At 33.2% G+C, this 23633-nt stretch overlaps 2 protein-coding genes across 4 annotated transcripts; one reads left to right on the top strand and one right to left on the bottom strand.

Moving 5' to 3' along the window:
* Positions 1–10792: 10792 nt before the first annotated feature.
* Positions 10793–13882, bottom strand: LOC122603904 (histone H3.v1-like). Of its 3 annotated transcripts, none has more exons than XM_043776752.1 (4): positions 13531–13882; positions 12572–13096; positions 12297–12466; positions 10793–11298 (listed from the first exon to the last, which is right to left on the bottom strand). In XM_043776752.1, the coding sequence occupies exons 2-3, from the start codon at positions 13026–13028 to the stop codon at positions 12441–12443; spliced, it is 483 nt and encodes a 160-aa protein (XP_043632687.1). In that variant the 5' UTR covers positions 13029–13096; positions 13531–13882; the 3' UTR covers positions 10793–11298; positions 12297–12440. The 3 variants fall into 3 exon arrangements, with proteins under 3 accessions (XP_043632687.1, XP_043632688.1, XP_043632686.1); XM_043776753.1 differs by having other exon boundaries at positions 12572–13088; XM_043776751.1 differs by lacking the exon at positions 13531–13882 and having other exon boundaries at positions 12572–13404.
* A 6753-nt stretch (positions 13883–20635) lies between these two features.
* Positions 20636–23256, top strand: LOC122604616 (AAA-ATPase At3g28580-like). Its single transcript, XM_043777493.1, has 2 exons — positions 20636–20690; positions 21677–23256. The coding sequence occupies exons 1-2, from the start codon at positions 20636–20638 to the stop codon at positions 23254–23256; spliced, it is 1635 nt and encodes a 544-aa protein (XP_043633428.1).
* The last annotated feature ends 377 nt before the right edge of the window (positions 23257–23633 follow it).

The following is a 23633-nucleotide window of genomic DNA, read 5'->3' as shown; positions in this document are numbered from 1 at the left end:
GTTAATTTTATAATATATTGATGTCATATAAATCCTCTTTTATTTAGTATAAAGATTATTAGATTTATGTTAAATAAATATCAATTTAGAATGGTTAAAATACTTAAATGTTCAAATATCGTCACAAAATCAAAAAGTTTGTGTTTATATGTTTAAGTAGTTCTTGATGGTTACATAATAATAATAATAGGTGTATCACAAGTGTGTGCTAATAAGCGGAAGTGGCGAACTAGCATTTTTTGTTGACAACTAAAATACACAGACGTTTATCTCATGGATACCACGTTCGCAAACTAAGATTAGGAATTCTACGGGAAGGAATGAAGATAATTTACATTATCTCGGGTAAAATAGTGAATGGTAATATGACAAGTTTTCAAGGCTGTTTAGAGTGAGGGGGACTTGAGCTCGCCGCTGCCCACTTCCCCCCAATGCCACCCAGTATATTGTTCCGAGGGGCGGAAAAGGCTTAAAACCATTTTAAGTGGAAGAAGCTTGTCGCCTAGTTCCATTGATTTTCCTAAAAAAAATTAGCGTTAACCTTGTATTCTTTTTTTTTTAACCCTTATAAATATAACACACTTACTCCTCATTTTTATACTCCTATCTTCCATATTCTCTCTATATTTTACAAAATCTTCCATTTTTCCTCTCTATAAATGGTTTGGACTCGGTCCGAAGAAATGAACTTAATGGAAACATCGGTCGAGGTGTTAGACGACCCGCTGTGCGATAACTACTAAGGGAACGTACGTTTTGGTCGAGAGCAACCCGTTTATTCCTCAGTTATGAAAAGCAACCAGCGAAATATCGAAATGAAGACGCAGTGACGGCTTAATGGCACCGCATGTGCGCAAACATTCACGTATTTGATATGATGTTCAACCGTTTGCACCAAGTTCACGACGGTGAGGCGGGTGAACACGATGCAGTGGTCGAAAAAACTTTGGCTGAGTACACGAAGGCATAGGGATGAGAAAAAAAAACGTGACCCGCCCCGGAACCGCCCCGAACCGACCCGCACGTAGGGCTAACGGGTCGGGTCACGGGGTCAAACTTTTGTGGCATTTTCGGGTCACGGGTTGCGCGGGTCGGGCCGGGTCAAGCCAAAAACCGAAAAAAAGTGAAGAAAACCCATGACCCGCCGGCGACCCAACCCGAATCGAACCTTCACGGACCGGGTCACGATTCCTATTTTCATGCATTGGCGGGTCGCGGGTCGGGCCATTTGCACATCCCTACAAAGGCATGTGGAAACACTTTTCATCATGGGGGAATGGGAGTTGGTACGAAGCAATCCGAAGTTTAAACAAGTTTAATCGTTTAGTTGTATGATGTAATGTTTTGGAATAGTTTACTTTTTTTTTGCAATGTGAATAATTGTTTACTTGTATTGTGTAATGTTTGGAATAAGTAATAAAATTATGTATTTTCATATAAATTAGTAATGTAAAGTAAAAAAAAAAAATGAAAGATGCCCCAAATGAATGTCTCACTCCAAGAAAAAGGAGAGCATCCCTTTGGGGGAGGCACCACCACATGGCGGAAGACGCCTCCATGTGAGTTGTACCAAAACCCCTTACTCCTTATAGCTTAAAGAATTAAGGTTTTAGTGCGCCGGAATGAACAAACTATGCCCAAAAAGTTATAGTGTGCACGAACTAACATTTTTTTTTATTGTATGCATAAACTTAGTAAAAATGTTCAAATCATGTAATGTGTATACGTGGCAGCCCATATGAGTTGCCACGTGGAATTTTTTTTTTTAACAGGCCACGTTTAACGTTTTTATTGGTCAGTTACAAAAAGTTACATGATTTAAACTTTTTTATTAAGTTTATGCATACGATAAAAAAAAACATTAGTTCATACACTCTATAACTTTTTAGGCATAATTAGTTGCATTTCGGCGCACTTGCACCCATATATGGAGAAGCTAAGATGTAATTTATCAAAGTTAACCAAAACTATTATTGTTTGTAATAATCTAAAACATGTTCAAATTACCCATTTACCTTTTTTTTTTTTGTCATGGTCATTTTGTCCATTAGATGTATCATGTTTATGTCACAACTACCATCACTACCTAGCCACCAATTTTTCCATCCATTAGATGCACGTGCACCTATATTATACTCGTAACACATATTTTCTAAATAGAAGTCTTTCTAAAACCAAACTCTCTAGCTCGAGTAAAGATACGAGTGTCTACATCCAACATTTCCCATATCAGATTGTGGTTGTCGTTGTGTTTATTTTATACTTGAGGTTAAGTAATAAACTTGAGGTATGACCAACAGATATGTGTGTTGTAAGTTTGAGATTCTCGATCAATTTATTGGTATAGCGTGATATATGTATTGTGAATTGTAAGGATGGTAATGATATGAGCCTATGACTTACTATGAGAAATGTAAGAACGATGGTGGTTAGTAGGGATGTTAATGGGTTCGGGTTGGTGGGTCGAAAAACTTCGACCCTAACCCAACCCACCAAAAGTTTCAGGTCAAAAATTTCAACCCTGACCCACAACCCGTCAACCCATGCCCCAACCCATGTGACCTGATAAACAAATATATATATAAATATAAAATGGAATAAGTCAACCAATATAAAGCTTTATCATTGATGGTGTAGGCTGAAAACGAAGGTTACAGAAAAGAAAGAAATACGAAGGTATCGTTAGTACTTGGCACAAAGTTAATACACTTACCGTCTCATATTACATCATTTATCATCTCATAGAATTTTGAATCCTCCTCTTATTTCAGATTTGAAGTTACTTTAGGTTAGAAATATAGAAATGAGAATGAGGCGTGTAGGTTAGTGTAATGTAGAGTATGAGCTATTATATATAATTCAATTATTTCAAAGTTATCGGATTGGCGGGTCGACCTGACAACCCAACAACCCAACCCGGACCCAACCCAAAAAAAATCATGTTCGTGGGTTGGCGGGTTGATGGGTCGAAAATACTCAATCCTAACCTGAGTTTTTTCCAGGTTGGGTTCGGGTTGGATTCGGGTTGGATTCAGGTTGGATCGAAATTGATAGCCTTAATGGTTAGGTAATGTTGGTGTTAGCAATACCAGTGGTGAAGGGCTGAAGGGTCAAAAAAAAATTTAGTTTCTAATTTTGGGCGTAGAATTGACTGTAATTTAAGTTTTGTATGTTTGGAACCCAAATCAATGTTATACTTTTAGATCATTACTTACTTACAACCAATAAACTTACAGAAAATAAGAGTTTTTATACTGATACATAGAAGTTAAAATATTACGAGTTAAATAAGATTTGAAGCTTTACGAACTAGGAGGTTTTATTTTTTGGGGGGAACTACAATTTACCATACTTATAAAATATGCAAATATTTGGTATCTTAAGACTTCAAAAAACCCCTAATAATTTACTGATATAAATATATGAAATAAAACTCAAATCTGAATTACTCTAAAGTCTACTTAGAATGATTGACTCCATGCATCTAATACCATATGGTTTTAAGAATTTCTTGAGTCCAACTTCACTATGCTTATTTAATTTGTTATATCCCAATCTTGTTTATAGTTTCATTGACTCTCATTATTTTAACACAACTTTAAACATTGTCTTTCGAACCAAGTGCGTATTTGATTGAAAAGTAATGAAATAATCTCACATATTGTTGGTCAACGTGACGTTGATGTTGCGATGAAAGTTTCTAAATTTTTTATATAACAAAAATATAATAATAATAATAATAATAATAATAATAATAATAATAATAATAATAATAATAATAATAATAATAATAATAATAATAAAATGTAATGTTTATTCTTTTATATTTGTTTTAAATGTCTAACTTTTTCCATATCTAGTATATCTTAAGCTTGATATTTACTTTTGTGTATACTACACACAAAAACTTATCAATTTATCAACATTTTTAGGTGACTTGATATCTATATTGAGATATGACACAATCGTATAAAAATGTGATGCTTTTTTTATTTTATAAGTCTGTACACATATTATTCAAGTTAGCTTTGAATTTAGAAACCGACCAATCAAAAAATATATTGACGTTTATTTTGAATTTATTTGTGAAAAAGTTATAATAAGCCTAACTAATAAGTTCTAAATTTTTATAAACTAATATAACAATTAATACTTAATCAATAACCACCACTCATCTTTCAAACATCCTATTACTTTTTACCTCAAACATTCTTTTTTAGTGATATATCACTTTTAGGCACAGCCATATATTTTATCCATTCGTAAACTATTTCAATCATATGATAATTCATCGGCAAAATGTTAAATCCTACAAGTACAACGAGTTGCGAGGTGATGCAATATGATTCACGACCGATGCCAATATTTGTTGTCCATTACAAAAGTATTTAATCTCTGAACTTTTAATTTTAAAAGGATTTTTTAAACGATTAATATTTTTCTAAATATTAATGAAATATAAGTATAATTGTATAAAACAAATAGGAAACAGAAGCATATGGGAGAAATCTGATCCATAAAGGAATTTAGCTATAGGCGTAGGAAACACATGACCCACGTTGCGTTGTATCACACGTGCTGGACCTGACCCAATTACAACTGTCTTCTATACCCGCATAAGCCGATCACACCCCCACGCCACCTCCTCACTTTCACTTCTCCTTTATGACTATGTCTTCCTAAGTCAAGTTTGATGATAAACAGTATTTAATTAACATGTATAAACTACTATTAAACATATATAACCATTTTTTTATGTTTATGATCTAATTACGATCCAAAATACGTCATTATGTGCATGAAATGTTAGGTCTATGTTTATCATTTAGTAGTTTAATTATTAAAAAAACATCGACTATTAAAGGCGGCCCTAGTAGAATGTATATTAAAGTACTAGAGAAATATATATTCACGCGATGCGATGGAGACGATAGCGGTAGTGCATGCCTTGGTAGCGGACATGTGGTAGTGGCAGAGGTGGCGACGGGTGACGACAATGGTGTCGGTAATGATGTGGTTATTTAAGGGTTAAGAAGTATGTTATAAATGTTTTCATTAAAAATATTATAAGTACAATTTATCATATGTAAATATTTAAATTAGAAATTAAAGAAAAATGATAATTTAGGTAAATCAAATTTTTTTAAGAAAATGAAAAAAGTCATATACTTTATAAGATAATATAAATATAGATATAGATATGTTAAAGAAGGGATACTCTTTATGTACGTAATCTAGCTTAGTTTATACAATATTTATATATAATAAAGAAGAATTGTTTTTTAAACTATTTTTAAAAACAGTTATGATGTGTCATGTCTACAAATTTTTTCAAAATATTTTTATTCTATTCATGATGTCATGTTTAGTTAATAATCTTTTTAAAATTATTATATTATATTATATAAATAAAAAAGAATTGTGATAACATAAGACTTTTAAAAATTATATACTCTCATGCATCAATTTAATTAATTATAGCATTATCATATTAATTTTAAAATATCCTTCTTATAAATATATCCCATTAATATAAATTTTTATTAAATCTTCACACTATTATGTAAGTTTTTAATCACCTTAATTTTTCGTTATAATAGGCAGAAAACTATATTGTCTTTTTGGATAGGTTTTACTTTTTTGTTTTTATCATCGGTATGTGTTTCAACATGTGTGCACAGCTGTACATGTTCTGTTTCCCTTTAGTTTCGTTATCTACATAATAACTTATCATAACCTTTCAATTTTTTTAACGTTGTTATTATACATTTTAACATGATAATATATTTTAAAACTACCCGGATATAATTCAGTTAATTTGTAAGGCGTTTATAAGTTAATCCGGGTTGAACCCTGAGTGATTAGCTAGTCTTGTATAAAGATACTATCAGTATGATGTATAATGTACCTAATTATTCCATTTATCTAAACTAAGAGATAGCTAAACTATTGTCACTCTGTTCGTTATATATGTTATGTTAATGTAAACAATTCTCCGAATTAAGCCAATCAAGTCGAAAAGAAACATTTAAACTAACTAGGTCATGATCCATTGCCCTATCGTGCTATTCGAACTTTTATATTTAATCATTAACTAGGAAATTTGGAACCGGCGTTGCGGGGCCTCAGTTGTCTTGTTGAAACGCTTATATTATTTTGGTGTATTTGTGTTGAACCTTCAACCACTTATTAATTAGAAATCACTTTGTCATGAATATGTTTATTTAAAAGTGTGAAAAAAATCAAAAAGTAATTCGTAGTAGAAACCGAACGGGATATGATACAGCAAAAACATCAAGATCTTAGTTGAGCGTTCAAGTGGATGCGATGTAATAAAATGTAAATTGTGATACGACGTGTGACACAAAAAGGTTGGATGACACAAAAAAGTTGGATGACTTAATAATGTGGAAAAAAAACTAAAAAGTAACCTGTAGTAGAAAATCCGTAAAGGATGCGATTTAGTAAAGTCTGAATAGTGGTACGGGGTTTGACATCAACAAATAGCAACTCACACGTAGGCAGTTTACTATGCAAAAAAATCTGTGGAAAAAATCAAGAATAAACGAAAGAGAAAAAACCCAAACGGAATCCAATATGACAAAATCTGAATAGCGATACGGGGTGTAAAATCAACCATTGATCAAGTGACACGTGTTGAACGTTGATTGTTGACAAGTGGCAAAATATTAATGGGCATGACACTATTCATAGCCATGCCCTTTAATATATACTAGAAAGTTTGGTGTCGCCCCTTGGGCAACGCCAGTGACGTGTTTTAAACATAGCTGGATGTCTTTGGCATGTAAGAAATATAGTTGATGGTGAGAATGTGTGTTTAATGGCATATGAAATATTGAAAGTGCTAGAGTTCATATTATATTTTAAAATTCCACATTTTCGAGTTTAAGAAAAGATACAAAAGCCAAATGCGAAAAAGGTATATGGAAAACCAAATGTTATGACAAATAACTCGAAATGATACATAATAAAACAAAAGAATAAAAAAAACAAAAAAAAATTTATAATAAACACCAATAAACAAAAGAAAAAACAAAGAGATATAATAGAAAAGAGTATAAGGAAACGAAATGGTGAAAATAGAGAAGACGAAAAAATGGGTAAATATATATATATATATATATATATATGTATATATATGTATATATATATTACAACAAAAAACACAAAAATAAAGAGAACAAATAGAAATACAAAACCAATATGAAAAGTTATAAATATAATGCAATTATTAAATGTAAAAACATTACAAAAACACAAAAATATACAAAGGAATTATATATAATAAAACCAAAAAAAACACAAATGATAAAAACAAAAAAACATAAAATGATAAAAACAAATAAATAGGATAAAAACAAAAAGAGAAATTCTTTAAAACCTCAAAAAGATTTAACAAAACAAAGAAAACTAAAATAATTGAAATATGGGGAAAAAGGGTTTTAAAAATAATTGAAGTAAGGTAATGCATTATATATGACTATTAACAGTATTCTAAAAAATAATCAAATAATTGAGGTTTTTATGTATTGTAACGGACTTTTGGGGTTGTCGAATCCATTTTGACCCGTTTTTTGTATCTGAATGTGCTTAATTTGTCAGGTGGTAACAAATTTGGCCGATCCTTGAGCAAACATTATATCTGGGGCAGTTGTGGACGAGAGATACAATGGGGAGATTCATGTGACTATTGTTGCTACAGGATTTGCACAGTCTTTTTAGAAATCTCTTCTGTCAGACCCCAAGGGAGCAAAACTTGTTGATAGAACTCCAGAAATTACACGACCTTCCATTTCTCAGAAGTCTTTGAGCATGCCGTCACCTACTCCATCTCATCCTAGAAAACTCTTCTTCTAAACCATATCTTAGGAAGTTTCAATGCTTATGTTTTCACGTTCTTTATGTAATCTCTGTGGATTTCCCTTTTTGCTCCTTGCAGTATTGGTTTCGTGAATGTGTATTAGTTTTCGGTAATTGTTTTAGAAATCCAACACTATGCAAAAGGAAAAATGAAGTTTTAGTTGTATAAAGAAACTGCTCACTCAATTCATATGCATCCGTGTAGTTTAAACTTATCTTCTTTCTGCAACTTGTAAGCCAAGATGCTATTAACCTAATACCATGTGCTCTCTAGTTATTTTTGGATTTAAATAAAATGCAACGAAAATGAAGGCATATTTTGTATAATTCCCCTTTTTCAACGTGTAACGCTTACTGCTTATGGAACAATTGTAAAGGTAACCAGAAACCAAATGACGTCCAACCACAACCGGACAATGGCCATACACAGGCTGCTTCAAATCCAAAAACACATTGTGTTTTGGTTTCGAAAATTCATAAATGGCCATACACAAGATGCTTCAAATCCAAAACATAAATCACTTTGTGTTTTGGTTTCAAGATTTCATAAAATGGCCATAGTTCCTACAATGGCCATGCACAAGATGTTTCAAATCCAAAAACACATTGTGTTTTGATTTCGAGAATTCATAAATGGCCATACACAAGATGCTTCAAATCCAAAACACTATGTGTTTTGGTTTCAAGAATTCTTAAAATGGCCATCGCTCCTACAATGGCCATACACAAGATGCTTCAAATCCAAAACAGTTTGTGTTTTGGTTTCAAGAATTCATAAAATGGCGATAATTCCTACAATGGCCTAACGGCTAACCCTACAACTTCAAACCCTAACCCCTAAGCTACCATATAAAAACTCGGGATAGATCTAAACCCTAGAATGCTAAAGGCTATAGGAGGGGAACGGAAGTCACGGTACACATCGTGTTTTGGTTTCGAGAATTCATAAATGGCCAAACACAAGATGCTTCAAGTCCAAAACACATTGTGTTTTGGTTTCGAGAATTCATAAATGGCCAAACACAAGATGCTTCAAATCGAAAACACATTGTGTTTTGGTTTCGAGAATTCATAAAATGGCCAATCTTTAGGGGGATGGAAGTCACGGTACGCTTAAGGGTTTATGGTTTGAAGCCGTAGGGTTAGCCTAACACAGCTTCAAACCCTAAACCCTAAGCTACCCATTAAAAACCGATTGGAAAGATCTAAACCCTAAAGGCTAAACCCTAGCATGCTAAAGGCTACAGGAAGGGGACGGAAGTCACGGTACGCTTAAGGGTTTATGGTTTGAAGCCGTAGGCTAACCCTATAGATTCAAACCCTAAACCCTAAGCTACCCATTAAAAACCGATTGGAAAGATCTAAACCCTAAAGGCTAAACCCTAGCATGCTAAAGGCTACAGGAGGGGGACGGAAGTCACGGTACGCTTAAGGGTTTATGGTTTGAAGCCGTAGGGTTAGCCAGCTTCAAACCCTAAACCCTAAGCTACCCATTAAAAACCGATTGGAAAGATCTAAACCCTAAAGGCTAAACCCTAGCATGCTAAAGGCTACAGGAGGGGGACAGAAGTCACGGTACGCTTAAGGGTTTATGGTTTGAAGCCGTAGCGCGGCTAACCCTACAGCTTCAAACCCTAAACCCTAAGTTATCCATTAAAAACCGATTGGAAGGATCTAAACCCTAAAGGCTAAACCCTAGAATGCTAAAGGCTACACGAGGGGGACGGAAGTTACAGTACGCTTAGGGTTTAGGGTTTGAAGCCGTAGGCTAACCCTACAGCTTCAAACCCTAAACCCAAAGCTACCCATTAAAAACCGATTTGAAGGATCTAAACCCTAAATGCTAAACCCTAGAATGCTAAAGGCTACACGAGGGGGACGGAAGTCACAGTACGCTTAGGGTTTAGGGTTTGAAGCTGGCTACTTCAAACCCTAAACCCTAAGCTACCCATTAAAAACCGATTTGAAGGATCTAAACCCTAAATGCTAAACCCTAGAATGCTAAAGGCTACAAGAGGGGGACATATGTATACGGTACGCTTAGGGTTTAGGGTTTGAAGCCGTAGGGTTAGCCGTCCTAACGGTTAACCCTACAATTTCAAACCCTAAACCCTAAGCTACCCATTAAAAACTGATTGGAAAGATCTAAACCCTAGCATGCTAAAGGCTACAGAAGGGGGACGGAAGTCACGGTACGCTTAAGGGTTTATGGTTTGAAGCTCCCTAAAGGCTAAACCCTAGCATGCTAAAGGATACAGGAGGGGGACAGAAGTCACAGTATGCTTAAGGATTTAGAGTTTGAAGCCGTAGGGTTAGGCTAACCCTACAGCTTCAAACCCTAAACCTTAAGCTACCCATTAAAACCCGATTGGAAAGATCTAAACCTTAATGGCTAACATATATGGACCAAAGGCTCAATAGTCTTTACGTATCTGATAAAGATTGCAAATTTTGATGGAGTTTAAAATGCTATAGTAGGCCAAAGGCTCAATACGCAAGGTGTTTGTAATACGAAACACATTGTGTTTCGGTTCAGGTAGTTCTTGCAATGGCCCAACACAAGATGCTTCAAGTCCAAAACACATTGTGTTTTGGTTTCGAGAATTCATAAATGGCCAAACACAAGATGCTTCAAGTCCAAAACACATTGTGTTTTGGTTTTGAGAAATCATAAATGGCCAAACACAAGATGCTTCAAGTCCAAAACACATTGTGTTTTGGTTTCGAGAATTCATAAAATGGCCAAACACAAGATGCTTCAAATCGAAAACACATTGTGTTTTGGTTTCGAGAATTCATAAAATGGCCGTACATAAGATGTTTCAAATCCAAAACACATTGAATTCGTAAAATGGTGATACACAAGATCTCTCAAATCCAAAACACATTGAGAATTTAAGCCGTTGCAAGCTAAAAATATAAGACTTTTTGTTTTATAAATTGGATAATGTAAGCATAAACTCATAATATGTAAGGTTAAGCTGATCTTACAAGATAAAAGTTATTTAACATTCAAGTTATATTAAAAATACAAAAATAGCAAAACAAAATTGAAGTACATTGTTTTGCATTAAGCGTTGTGCTATTTGATCTCGAAGTTGACTCATGAATTCACGGTCCGCTGCACTTCCATGTCTTGGTACTTGTTCTCCATCTTCACCACCACCCATTACACTCTCATCTCCATTTTGAAGGGTTACATTTGGTTGATCATATTCATCAGAAAAACTCATCACTTAAACCCTCTTTTCGTATAAAATTGTGAAGCGCAAGACATACGTAGGAGTTCAATGCATTGTGTATCATTCCCTTGCAACAACTCTAATGTAAAATGGTGCTCGGACATAACTGAAGTAGCGAAGATACAAGAACATCACAATGAGGAGCAATAACTTTTGATTATAATCCATGACCAACCTGTTGAAAACATGCAAAAATTGTCACGAAAGAAACCCAGCCAAACAGGCTCACATGAACTGCTCTAAACACAAAAAAAAAACAACCTTTTGTTATAAAAGTGTTGATTATATAAAATGTTGTTTATATGATCATTTGTTTAAACACATGATGTGTCAATTACAGATTTGATGAAGAGTAAAGGTAAAGTATGTTTTCAAAGGCCATAATAATTCCTAAAATGGCCATACGCAAGGTGTTTCTAATACAAAACACATTGTGTATTGGTTTTGAGTAGTTCTTACAGTGGCCATACACAAGGTGTTTCTAATCCAAAACACTTTGTGTTTCGATTTCGAGTAGTTTCTACAATGGCCATACACGAGATGTTTCTAATCCAAAACACATTGTGTTTCGGTTTTGAGTATTCCTACCGTGGCCATACACAAGGTGTTTCTAATACGAAACACATTGTGTTTCGGTTCAGGTAGTTCCTACAATGGCCATACACAAGATGCTTCAAGTCTAAAACACATCGTGTTTTGGTTTCGAGAATTCATAAATGGCCAAACACAAGATGCTTCAAGTCCAAAACACATTGTGTTTTGGTTTCGAGAATTCATAAATGGCCAAACACAAAATGCTTCAAGTCCAAAACACATTGTGTTTTGGTTTCGAGAATTCATAAATGGCCAAACACAAGATGCTACAAATCGAAAACACATTGTGTTTTGGTTTCGAGAATTCATACACTGCCAACCTTTTGTAAAAAAAAGCCTAAAACCTGCTACAAATCACACCCATTTGTTGTAAAGAAGGTCTAAAACTGCTGCAAAACATGTTGTAACAAACAGCCTAAGTACTACTACAAAACACACTCAAAAAAGATCCTAAATACTACTACAAATCACACCCATTTTTTTGTCCTAAACGGCCCAAAACTGCTCAAAAAAGATCTTAAATTTTAAGACTACAACAAGAAATAGCAAACACACAAAACACATTACACTTCAAATTACCTAAAAATATTGCCACCTTGTTTGCGACTTGTTTGAGGAGGTGGTCTAAGAGGCCAGTGTCACCAATCCTCTTTCTTGCTTCAATTCTAAGTTGAGGCCTTGTAATTGGATTGCCTATCTTTGCTTGCTTTTCCTTCATTAATTCTAAAAGACCGAGTTCAGCATCATACCTGCAATTAAGGCATAGCTAGTTTAATGATTTGCACATAACTATATATAACATTTATTACACAATGATTGAATAAAATAAGTTGGTTTTATCTTTTCCTAGCTACCTCTCTTTGACCATCTATCTGTGGGATTCTTGATGGCTAATTTCTTGCATTTTTTCATGGGCGTTTTCTTAACTTGCCATATGTAACCAACTTGTTTATTAGGCTTCTTTCTTTTTCTCAACTTTCTAGTAATTTGCATCTCCGCTACTTTCTGATCAGCATCCTCCTCATCATCCTCATCTTGAGCTTCTTCTTCTTCTTCTTCTTCTTCTTCTTCTTCTTCTTCTTCTTCCTCTTCTTCTACATCTTCTTCTTCTACTTCTTCTTTTTCTTCTTTAGTTTCCTCATCATTCTCCTTATGTTCAGCTTCATCATTTGCAATGACGAAATACCTCCTCTTGAACTCAATCAAAAACTGTAACTCGCTCATGTAAGTAAGTCGGGTTTCACTTAGTTCGCGATACTTATTGACTGTTTCTTCCAATTTCCTTCCACAGCGAGTGTTTTTAAAAGTCATCAAGAAGCTAATCGAGATCTAATTGTGCTAGAAATAACACAACTCCCTTGCATTTATTCTCTGTAACACTAAAAATTTCATTCCAAGCTTAAATCCCCAATTCTCATACCAAGAACTCTTATAAGCAACACCATTAATTAACCTTAATTCCATTGATCTTTCTAACTTAACATTAGCAACATATACTTTCCTATACAATATAAATTGATACAAACTATTAATTCAAGTTTTGGTTACTTGAATAAACTTAAAATGACGTCACCAAAATCTCAATTGAGAACACGCACTTACACATACTAACTCACAAACTTATATCTATAATGACAACATATATAATAATCAAAATATAAATATACTTCTGATTTCCAGAAACAACATATAATCGGAATTAAGAAAATCAAAATATCACAATTACTTCTCCAAGCCATATAGATACAGATATAGATATAAATGTGTATATATATATATAGATATGTATATATATATAGAGAGAGAGAGAGACCTTCAGATTGAGCAATAGAGATTGTGGAAAGGCGAAAACGATCACGGAGATGATTAGTGGTTTTTTCATCTTCTTCTGCTATGTCGTATTCGCTTCCGCCGTCCTCAATCGGATCCATTCGATTTCTGCTTATTATTTTAGGGTTCTAAAATTTTTGATAGCAAACCCTAGGTTTTGATTTGATTGAAATAGTAGATTTTGAGTGAAAAGAAACGGCGTCCAGAGATAAGAATCGATTAAACATTATTAGCCACGAATTCGGCCAGATAATAGATGGCGGCCGGAGAAAAAAAGCAGGCCGGAGAAGAAATGGAGGGAGGAGAGGAAATAGAGCGAGAGAGAGAGAATTAGGGCCAGGGATCTGAATGAGAAACACAAATTGTTTTGGGGGTTTTGTTCAAGTAGTAAAATGACGGATATACCCCTCCGTGTGAAAATTATATGTAGGGAAGAAGTTTTAATCTGGACTGTAAATCATGATAAATGGATGGTCAGGATGAGTTTTTTGGTTTTCAAAAAAAAAGAGTTTCCATGATTTTTTCACTATATATTACAATATATAGTAATAGTAATGTAACTAATATTTTGAATGTCAAGTTGTACTTACTTTTACTTTATAGCCTTTTATATGGTGTACCGCGAAGCGAGGATGATTCGACCGGCGAATGAGGTGGCTCTAACTTTTTGTCTACGGCTAGCATTTATGATTTTACCATTTTTTAAATTTTTATACATTTTACTCGTTAGTCGTTACGATATGGATTGAACGTTAGTGGTTAGCCCAATAAGGCAATAACATGATGGGCTTGTAGGGCTTGGTTACACACTTACACTTATACATACAGACATACAGTTGTGAAGAAATGTTCATGAACGTTAAAATTATAAATGCAAACATTATGTTAATTTAATAGTATGCTTGTGATCGTTCAATGATTCGTTGGTAAATGTTTGTTTTTTCGTGCATCTATATTCGTATTAGATAAATGCTCGCACGATACGACGGTGTGACGTCGGTGGTGACAACGACGGTTCGTGGCGGCGGGGGTGGTGTCAGTGTATTAATCTAAAGTATTTGATGTAAAAAGCTAGTGTAGTTATTTTCATAGTTTTTTTTTTTTTGAACAGCAGTGGTGACTGGATTCAGCGGCATGCCTCTTCATCGTCCGGTAGAGATCGACTACGTCACAAGCACAGTCAATCCGAGGGCATGACTGACGGTGGAAGTCTCACTACCGTTCTGAAGAAAACCAGCTAAATGCTAGAAAAAAACCTCATGCCCCACCTTATTGGCAAATACTCCCCAATATGTCGTTCAAAGTTTCGAACCCGTGACCAACATTTGGCTGAAAGACATAAAGGGCATTAAATGTCCAGTTGGGATAAATCCCAAAAAGCTAGTGTAGTTATTTTCATTGTTGAAGGAATGAAGGATGTATATTTGTTGTAAATAGTTTCACTACGGATATTATATGTATATTAAATTGAGATATTTAAATGACTCAGGTTGGTTTTTGCTTGGCCAGTAAAACTTTAAGGATAATAATAATAATTTACTTGCTTGATGGTATGAGATCTTTTTAGGGAATGTTTGTGATTGAGTTTTGAGCTGATTATTTGATTATTGCATTTGTATAACGGAAATAAGCGAAAAATCTGTTTGACAAAGTAAGTGATTATCTGCGTTTAATTAGAGAGAAAATACAGTTTTGAAAAAGCAGATAGGGACATACTTTTTCAAAACACAGTTTTTAAACGCATAATCTATTTTGAAAATGCAAACACAAACACCAAAACTAGAAATATTATCTACGCGTTGAGGTGAGACATTTGACTCTGTAAATTAACAGAAATCATATAATAAATCAGCACATGAATATTATCACCTTCAAAATCGAGATTGATTTACTGTATAAAACAATAATAAAAAGAACAGAAATGTGAAAAAACAAATGAGAAGGAGGAAACATTACCTTCAAAATGAGTTGAGTTTAAACAGATAAAATGGAAATGAAAACACATGTAAATTTTAGGAAATTCAAGTAGAGCAAAAAGGAGAATTATAAAAGATTTTTTTTAGCTTGATTGTACTTTATGTATATTTACTTGTAAAATTCATATTACTCGTACTTTTTAGTATATAGGTAAATACCTTAAGGCCGGCTTGAATCATTTCATTTGTACAATACTACAATTAACATTAACACAAAAATCTGAAGTGTCACCTGGATTTCTACATAATTCAAATATTTTTGATGTGTATGAAGTTGATAATGATAGATTTGACATTTTGTCCAAGTTTTCAAAATTTATATATATATCAATATATGGACCCTCATTACTAGTATTGAAGTTGCAACACAAACCTTCTATGAATTAAACTGATTAAATGCCCGTTAAGAAAGACTTTAGATAATACAATAAAATGATGATAAATAAACATATGTATGGTCCATATACGTAATTAATTAGTAAATGATTAAAATTACATGACAACTTTTTTTTTTAATTTTTAATTTTAGTTGATTCATATTTATATTTTTAACGTTGTTATCAACAACGCATCAAAAGAGAAAGTAAGAATACAATCAAGAAAAAAATAACATGGTTAAGAAGACTAGACCACCTAGCTGGTTCCAATCGAAATTAGTTCCAGTCTAAACCCAAAACTGCAAAGCTAGACTAGCGGGGTTTGAATGTATAACTTCTAAACATAAAGAACTAATTAACCGTGTTATATTATGGATAAACTGTTAAGACGATCCAGGTAATTAATTAGCGGGGTTTGAATGTAACTTCCTGTTTGCAATATTTTAATTCCCAGGTCATGATCCGAGCTAGTGATTAGTCGAGAGACCGGGTAAATGATGACCGTTTTTCGCCCTTAATTTTTTTTCAGAAAGCTGGTGGGGTAGTTTAATTTTGATAATCATACTTAATTGGCCGGTATGGTGAACTGAACTCGATTCAAATCAAGTTTACATATATAAATTTTAAATACATTTTATACTACTGGATTTTTTACTCATACGTTTATGAACACATAAATACTTAATATAATATAGTTAAATGTTGTTTTACAGTTCAATATTAATATTCTTATTCTCATTGAATGGGGTTATCCGCGCGGTTGAATAATTAAAACTGATGGCCACACCGGGTGAAAAAAAAATTCATATTAAAATTAAAATAGTAATATATTAAATTTTTATTTTTTAGTCAGCGAATCATTTTGGTTTTTTATATTTTGATTTTATGAATGGTTTATTTGTGATCACCAATTATGTTTCTCAAGCCGCATCGAGTTGGTGGTACTTTATTGAGTTTGGTTTATTTATGTTCAATGATCAAAATACATACAAATTTTATATGAAAATTATTTTAATAAACAAAAAAAAAGGCTATTTTATAAAATATACATGGTTTTGCAAACTAACAAATTTAAACAAAATACCCGTGTTATACCGTCATAAAAACACACGGATTACTTTCAACCAATTCAAAGTCACCACATGGTCACTCTTCATCTTCTGTTTTTCTTTCTCTTTCTCTTTCTCTTCTATCCTCAACACCCCATTTTCTTTCAAAAGTAAATGATAACAACACAAATCAAACCAGTTTTCCTTCTATCAATTAAAAACAACAGCAAAATCGAACTTTCTTCACTTGTTGAAGGCAAAAACAACAGAACATTATTGACTTACAAAACGCGAAACGATTGAATGTTAAGAATGGCAGCGATGAATCATTTTCTATCCCTGACGGTCGAGTCACCTACTCTTTTATATGACATACTGGCTTTGACGATGATGATGCATCAATTTCCATTCCCACTACTCTTTATCATGCCTGACTTGAGGTTCTGCTAATGATTCAACGACTTCTAGTGCTAATAATGGTATAGCTTTATTTCAAGTCTTTCATTAACTTATCCTTTCACCTTGCCACTTTCAATTATAAAAAAAGAAAAACATAATAAGAACTAAACAAAGCCAAATCTGATTATTTAGCAATAACATATAAAGCCAAATCAAGTAATCAACCCATTTGTCTACAGTAGCTAAAATCATCATGTGTCAAAGTATACAACCACTAATAACAACAAATAGAAACAAAAGCTAAGTCAATAACCAGATAATGTAAGAAAAGGTAACATTAGTCAAGAAAATTGAGAAAGAAATTTCTATAAAATTTATAAAGGCCAGCACCCATTCCCTGTAACAGTAAAGTTGTAAAATGATTTTATCATTATAATGTGTTGGCGATACGTATACAATAACGAACAAAACAAGATATATATTCAATCTCCGAAGGCGTGTGGAACACTATCAAATTGAATCAATTCGGTGGTTCACCCCAAATTACTCAATCGGATACAATCAGAGATTCGAGAACGTTCTGTATGTTTGTGTTTGAGAGAAAAATTGTAAAACGGGAGAGAATTCAATAGAATTCGTATATCAGAAATAATGTTGCCAGGCCCGTAACTGCTTTTATGCAGTTAAATTCGACTTTGCCAAATTGGCAAAATAAGTCCCTCAATTACCGAAAATTAATTTTCTGAGACGTTTTTGCCATAACAATATTAATGGAAATAAAAAATTTCCATTACACTAAAATACCAACATAATGGAAGACGAATAATAAAAAAAATGACAGGGTAAAAAATTGATAAAATAACAAACCACAAGATGACCTAAATTTAAAGGTGAAAACCACAAACGTGTTAAAATAGTTTGACCAAAATTTTGGTGTAAAAACTAAAGATGAAAACTTGTGCTTTTAGTTATCTAGGTTGCTTATTACTACTTTTCCTTATTCTTTTGTTGTCGGGTGTACTCATCAGACAGTTCTAGAGGACTAGGTGCGTAGGTTACCTTTGTCGTTTTGTGAATAGACTAAGATTTAGTTTACCTTAGCGGCCTAAGGTACTTTGCTCCGTAGGTTGTGTAGAAATAGTTTAATCCCCTTAGTTATTAGTCAATTCATATGTATAGGTTTGGTTGTCCTTGCTGAAGGCTTTGTTTACTATGCTCCTAAATTTTATGTTGTTATTTGCGTACTATGGTTGCTAGAGTTTATGTATTGTGCTAAGGTTTTGTTGTCGTACGTTCACTACCCTTCCCTACTGGTAAGGTGGCATACCCGGCGGACCAGCTGACAGGTATATCGCCTATCATGGTCTCGACAGACAGGTATAAACACTTTATCCTTTTACGACTTTTACATCTTCCTGGCCGGAGGTCCTTATGGAAGCAGTCTCTCTATCTTTGGGTAGAGGTAAGACTGTCTACAGCTTACCTCCCCAATACCCCGCTCATGGATTAGGTACAGTTGTTGTTGTTATGAAAACTTTGAAGAGGGGGGGGGGGGGGGGTGGGTTAAAATTCTAAAGATATAATCATGCATATAAAAATATATTATGATAGGGTAATAGTAAAAAAAAAAACACTTTAGAAGCTAAAGTTAAAAATTAACAAAAGAAACTTGACTTGCTTTAAAATGTTTACATCAATATAAATGTAACAAACGATATGATTTTGTATATTAAAAAAAAGTTACATATAACGAAAATAATGAAATAATCAAAATAAAGGTAACAACCGTAAATGTGCTAGAGTGGTTTGATGTGAAAACCGAAAAGCTTGGTGCAATAAAATGAAAACAAAATATTTGATGGGGTATAAGTCTAAAGGTAGGAATTTGGAGTTAAAAAAAAATACAAAATAAAAAATTGAACTGTTTACTATGTATATGATGTTTACTATGTATATGAAGTTACGCTAATAAATGGTTTAATGCTAAAAATTTCGGGATCGATTTTATTTAGGTATATGTTAGGATAATTATTTGTATTTAATTTTTATTTATGGTGAACTTTAGCGAGTAACCTCAGACCAAATGTTTAGCTGATAAGGTTTTCCATCGAAAGTTTAAATTGTAGATATGCTCGTTGAGGAAGCTTTGTAATATAAAACCGGTTAAGACGTATATTATACCACTGTCATCCATTAGTAATTCATTTCTTAAAAAAAAACACAACAAATGTCGGTACTTTTAAAACAAATGCATAACCATATAATCAAGCATATTTGTCACTTGACTTTCTTTTCGTAGGAAATCATCTATATGTAAAACTTTGCAAAACAAATTACTACTTATATCTACACTTTAGACTTTAGATATAACGAATGATCTCTCGATTAGTTGTTTAAGTATGTCCATTTCTGTCCTTTACAGGTAATATTTTGTATACATATCGACCAGAAATTAGGGTATAAATTAAATTTCCATTAAAAAAAGATTTTAGATATAATACAATGAATTGTAACAAAAGTAATGATGAAAAAAATACAAAGTATGGTCCGAACACATAACTTAAATGTCTAAAGCACTTAGGCTGCATGAAGATTCATCAAATAAGTATGGTTGACCAAAATAGAGGTATAGTGTTGTTTAAGTATGTCCTTTTCCACCCTTTACAACGTAACTAATATTTTGTACAGCTATTTTTAGTTTTTCGTGAATATAATATTGTTATAACAGATTGCAACAAAAATCTCCTATATATATATAAATTAAATTAAAAATGTCCATTAAGAAAACCTTTGTAACAAAACTGGTAACATACGGAGTATATATTATATGGTCCATATAGACAACCATAATAAAGGTTTAGTTGTTTAAATACGTCCATTTGTATCCTTATTGTGTAAATATATATATAGACAACCATATATATATTATATGGTCCATATATAGAGACAATCATTATTATCTTTTTTCTTTAGATGTAAAGTACTTACGATATAATCTAGCATACATTATGTTAATAAAGTATTTAAGTACTTTTTAAAAAGTCCCTTGCACTCTTGCAGAATAGATAGTGCTCATTTACACTGTGAAAATTTTATCACCAAGTTCGAACTTGAGACTTATGAGAAAAAACTCACTCGGACCTATTATAAGTGGAAACTTGATTTAGACCGAATGGTTGAAGTTACATTATAATTTATCAAAAAGTGCACATATATCATTTATTTAATTAAATTTCCATTATATCGAACTTTGACCTCACGCATCTATAAATGTAATAATAAGCAACATGGTTGGATCAAAGCTTTTGGAGATAGAGGTTATGGGTTCGATACTCATCACATGTAAAGGTTGAATGGTCTTTTCTACCATTTAATTAGGTAGACATGGAAGCAGCCTCTCTACTTAGGTAGAGGTAAGTTCTGCCTACATCTTAACCTCCCCCGTACACCTTCAAGGTATTGAGGTTCAAAAACCCGCGGAAGGAGTCACTGAGCAGTTTCTTTAAGCATCATGGTTTGGATCAGTAGTAAACACCCTGACCTCTAGAGGTAGAGGTCATGGGTTCGATCCTCATTTCATGCAAAGGTTGGGGGGCCTTTTCTACCTGGTAGAAAATGAAAACAGTCTCTTTATTTATGTAGGGGTAAAATCTGCCTACATCTTAACCTTCTCCATACACCGTCAAAGTATTGGGATTCAAAACCCGCAAAAGGCGACACTGACTCAAAACCCGCAGAAAACGACAATGAGCAGTTTCTTTCTTTCTTTTATCTATAAATGTAATATGTGATATTTATATAATGTTTCAAGTGTATTTAAATGTCCATTTATCGTTTTTCACTATTATATGTATTAACTAAGTAACAATCTCAATGATCGACATATAAATTACCCATTTCCACACCTAAAATGTAATATTACAATTCTATATTCTTTTTAGTCACACTATATATATCAGGTATGCATCTTCTATTATTTATCAACAACAAAATATTGATATATAAAAAGTTGTATATCTTACTAGCTATATTAAAGGTAACATAAAATACATGTGGATTAACATTTTATAGTTTTGTCAAATGTATAAAAAAGTTGAAGCTATATATAGATACACATATGTACTCACTTCATTAAATGAAGTGTAGAATATTTATGCTTATATGATACACATATTTACTCACATATTTCGCAGCCGATCTTTTTATTGCAATAATCTTTATCTTTACATTTCACAACCCATCTTTTCATTGCAATAATCTTCATTTTCTTCCTTTTCTTACTTCTTTTCAACCCCATAAATTATTTCACTATAATAATCTTTTGTGAGTTTTGTTCAATCTAACAATGGTGGACATGACACATTTAGGGTCGATTTTGGCTAGTACTATGTTCATATTGGCTTGTTTTCGACAATGGTTTCCACAAGAGCTTGGTCATCGTATCGAAAACTATTTGGAAAAACTCATAAGCCGTGTGTACCCTTATATAAGCATAGTTTTCCCCGAATACCAAGTTGAAGATTATTTCTCTCCTAGTGAAGCCTATAACGCCATCGAAAAATACCTTGGCACCCACTCTTCCAAAGGGGCTAAAAGACTCAATGCAAATGTAATCAAGTCCGAAAAATCTGTGTTTTTAAGCATGGATGATTATGAAGAAGTAACCGACGAGTTTAAAGGCATCAAGATTTGGTGGAGTTCAAACAAAAAAGTTCGTCAACAACAAATTCTGCTTTCTTCTGATGATGACGAGAAACGTTATTTCAAGCTCACTTGCCATCGTAGACATCGTGATTTTATCACTCAACATTACTTGCCCCATGTGATCGATGAAGGAAAATGCATTGCTGATAAAACAAGACAAAGAAAGCTCTATACAAATAACAAGAAATGTTATTGGACTTACATTTTATTTGAGCATCCTTCCACATTTGACACTCTTGCCATGGACCCGAAAAAGAAAAAGGATATATTGGATGATCTTATTAAGTTTAGCAAGTCGAAAGACTATTACAAGAAGGTGGGAAAGTCGTGGAAGCGAGGATATCTCCTTTATGGTCCTCCTGGAACCGGAAAGTCTAGCATGATTGCGGCTATGGCTAACTTTCTTGAGTATGACATCTATGATCTTGAATTAACCTCAGTGCAAGACAACAATGATTTAAGGAGGCTACTTATCCACACATTAAGTAAGTCGATAATTGTGATAGAAGATATCGATTGCTCACTTGATCTCACGGGCCAAAGGAAGGAAAAGAAGGATGTTGATAATGGGGAGGCTAAAAATCCAATTGGTGAAAATGAAAAGGACAAGAAGAAAAAAGGAAGTGAAGTAACTCTATCGGGCCTATTGAACTTTATTGATGGGTTATGGTCAGCTTGTGGTAGTGAAAGACTAATTATTTTCACAACAAACCATATTGATAAGCTTGATCCTGCTCTTATAAGAAGAGGCAGAATGGATAAACATATTGAGTTGTCTTATTGTTGTTTTGAAACTTTTAAGGTTCTTGCAAAGAACTATTTGGACTTGGATTCTCATGATTTGTTTCCAACCATAAGTCGGCTTTTGGGAACAATCAATATGACCCCAGCCGATGTTGCTGAAAGCTTGATCCCAATTAGTTTATTTGATCAAGAGAATGTGGAAACTTGTTTGAACAAGTTGATCAAATCATTGGAAAATGCTAGGATCAAGGTTGAGGATGAGAAAGTGGCAAGTGAAGAAATCAGTGACGAAAATCGGGAAGAATTGCATGTAGGTGATGAAGAAGGAAAGAAGGTTGATCAAGATACCAAAAGTTTGAAGACAAAGTCACTTAAAGGGAATGAAAAAAAAGATGCAAGTTTGACTAGGGATGATCTTAGCAGTTGGGTCATAACAGAAGAAGAACAAAGGGGTTGTTAATTACTTAATAATTGTATTTACATTTTAGTAACTATATTTATATTTATCTTAGATGTTGGTCATGCGATATCAGAACTTTAGAAGTAGTATTTCTTATCGTTTTGAAAAATGTTGTTTGACATGTTACTTACAAATATTTTTACTTCCTAAATGAAGTTGCAAATTCTTTTTAGCTCTAGTTATATATTTATATTATTACTTCATGCATTCTCATTAAGTAAATTTTGTTGAGTATTATATAACAAACATATAATATAACTTTTAGTGTCATAAATTTTACGAAAACAAAAACACAATTGAGATATATTTAGCATTAAACAGATCGTTATTTCCCCTGACGACAAGTCTTTGACCAAATATTAGTTGGGCCTGGTTGA

This window comes from Erigeron canadensis, chromosome 6 (genome assembly GCF_010389155.1).
Source record: "Erigeron canadensis isolate Cc75 chromosome 6, C_canadensis_v1, whole genome shotgun sequence".
Lineage (NCBI taxonomy): Eukaryota > Viridiplantae > Streptophyta > Magnoliopsida > Asterales > Asteraceae > Erigeron > Erigeron canadensis.
The sequence above is the reverse complement of the archived record's forward strand: the minus strand, read 5'-3'. Positions and strand labels throughout refer to the sequence as shown.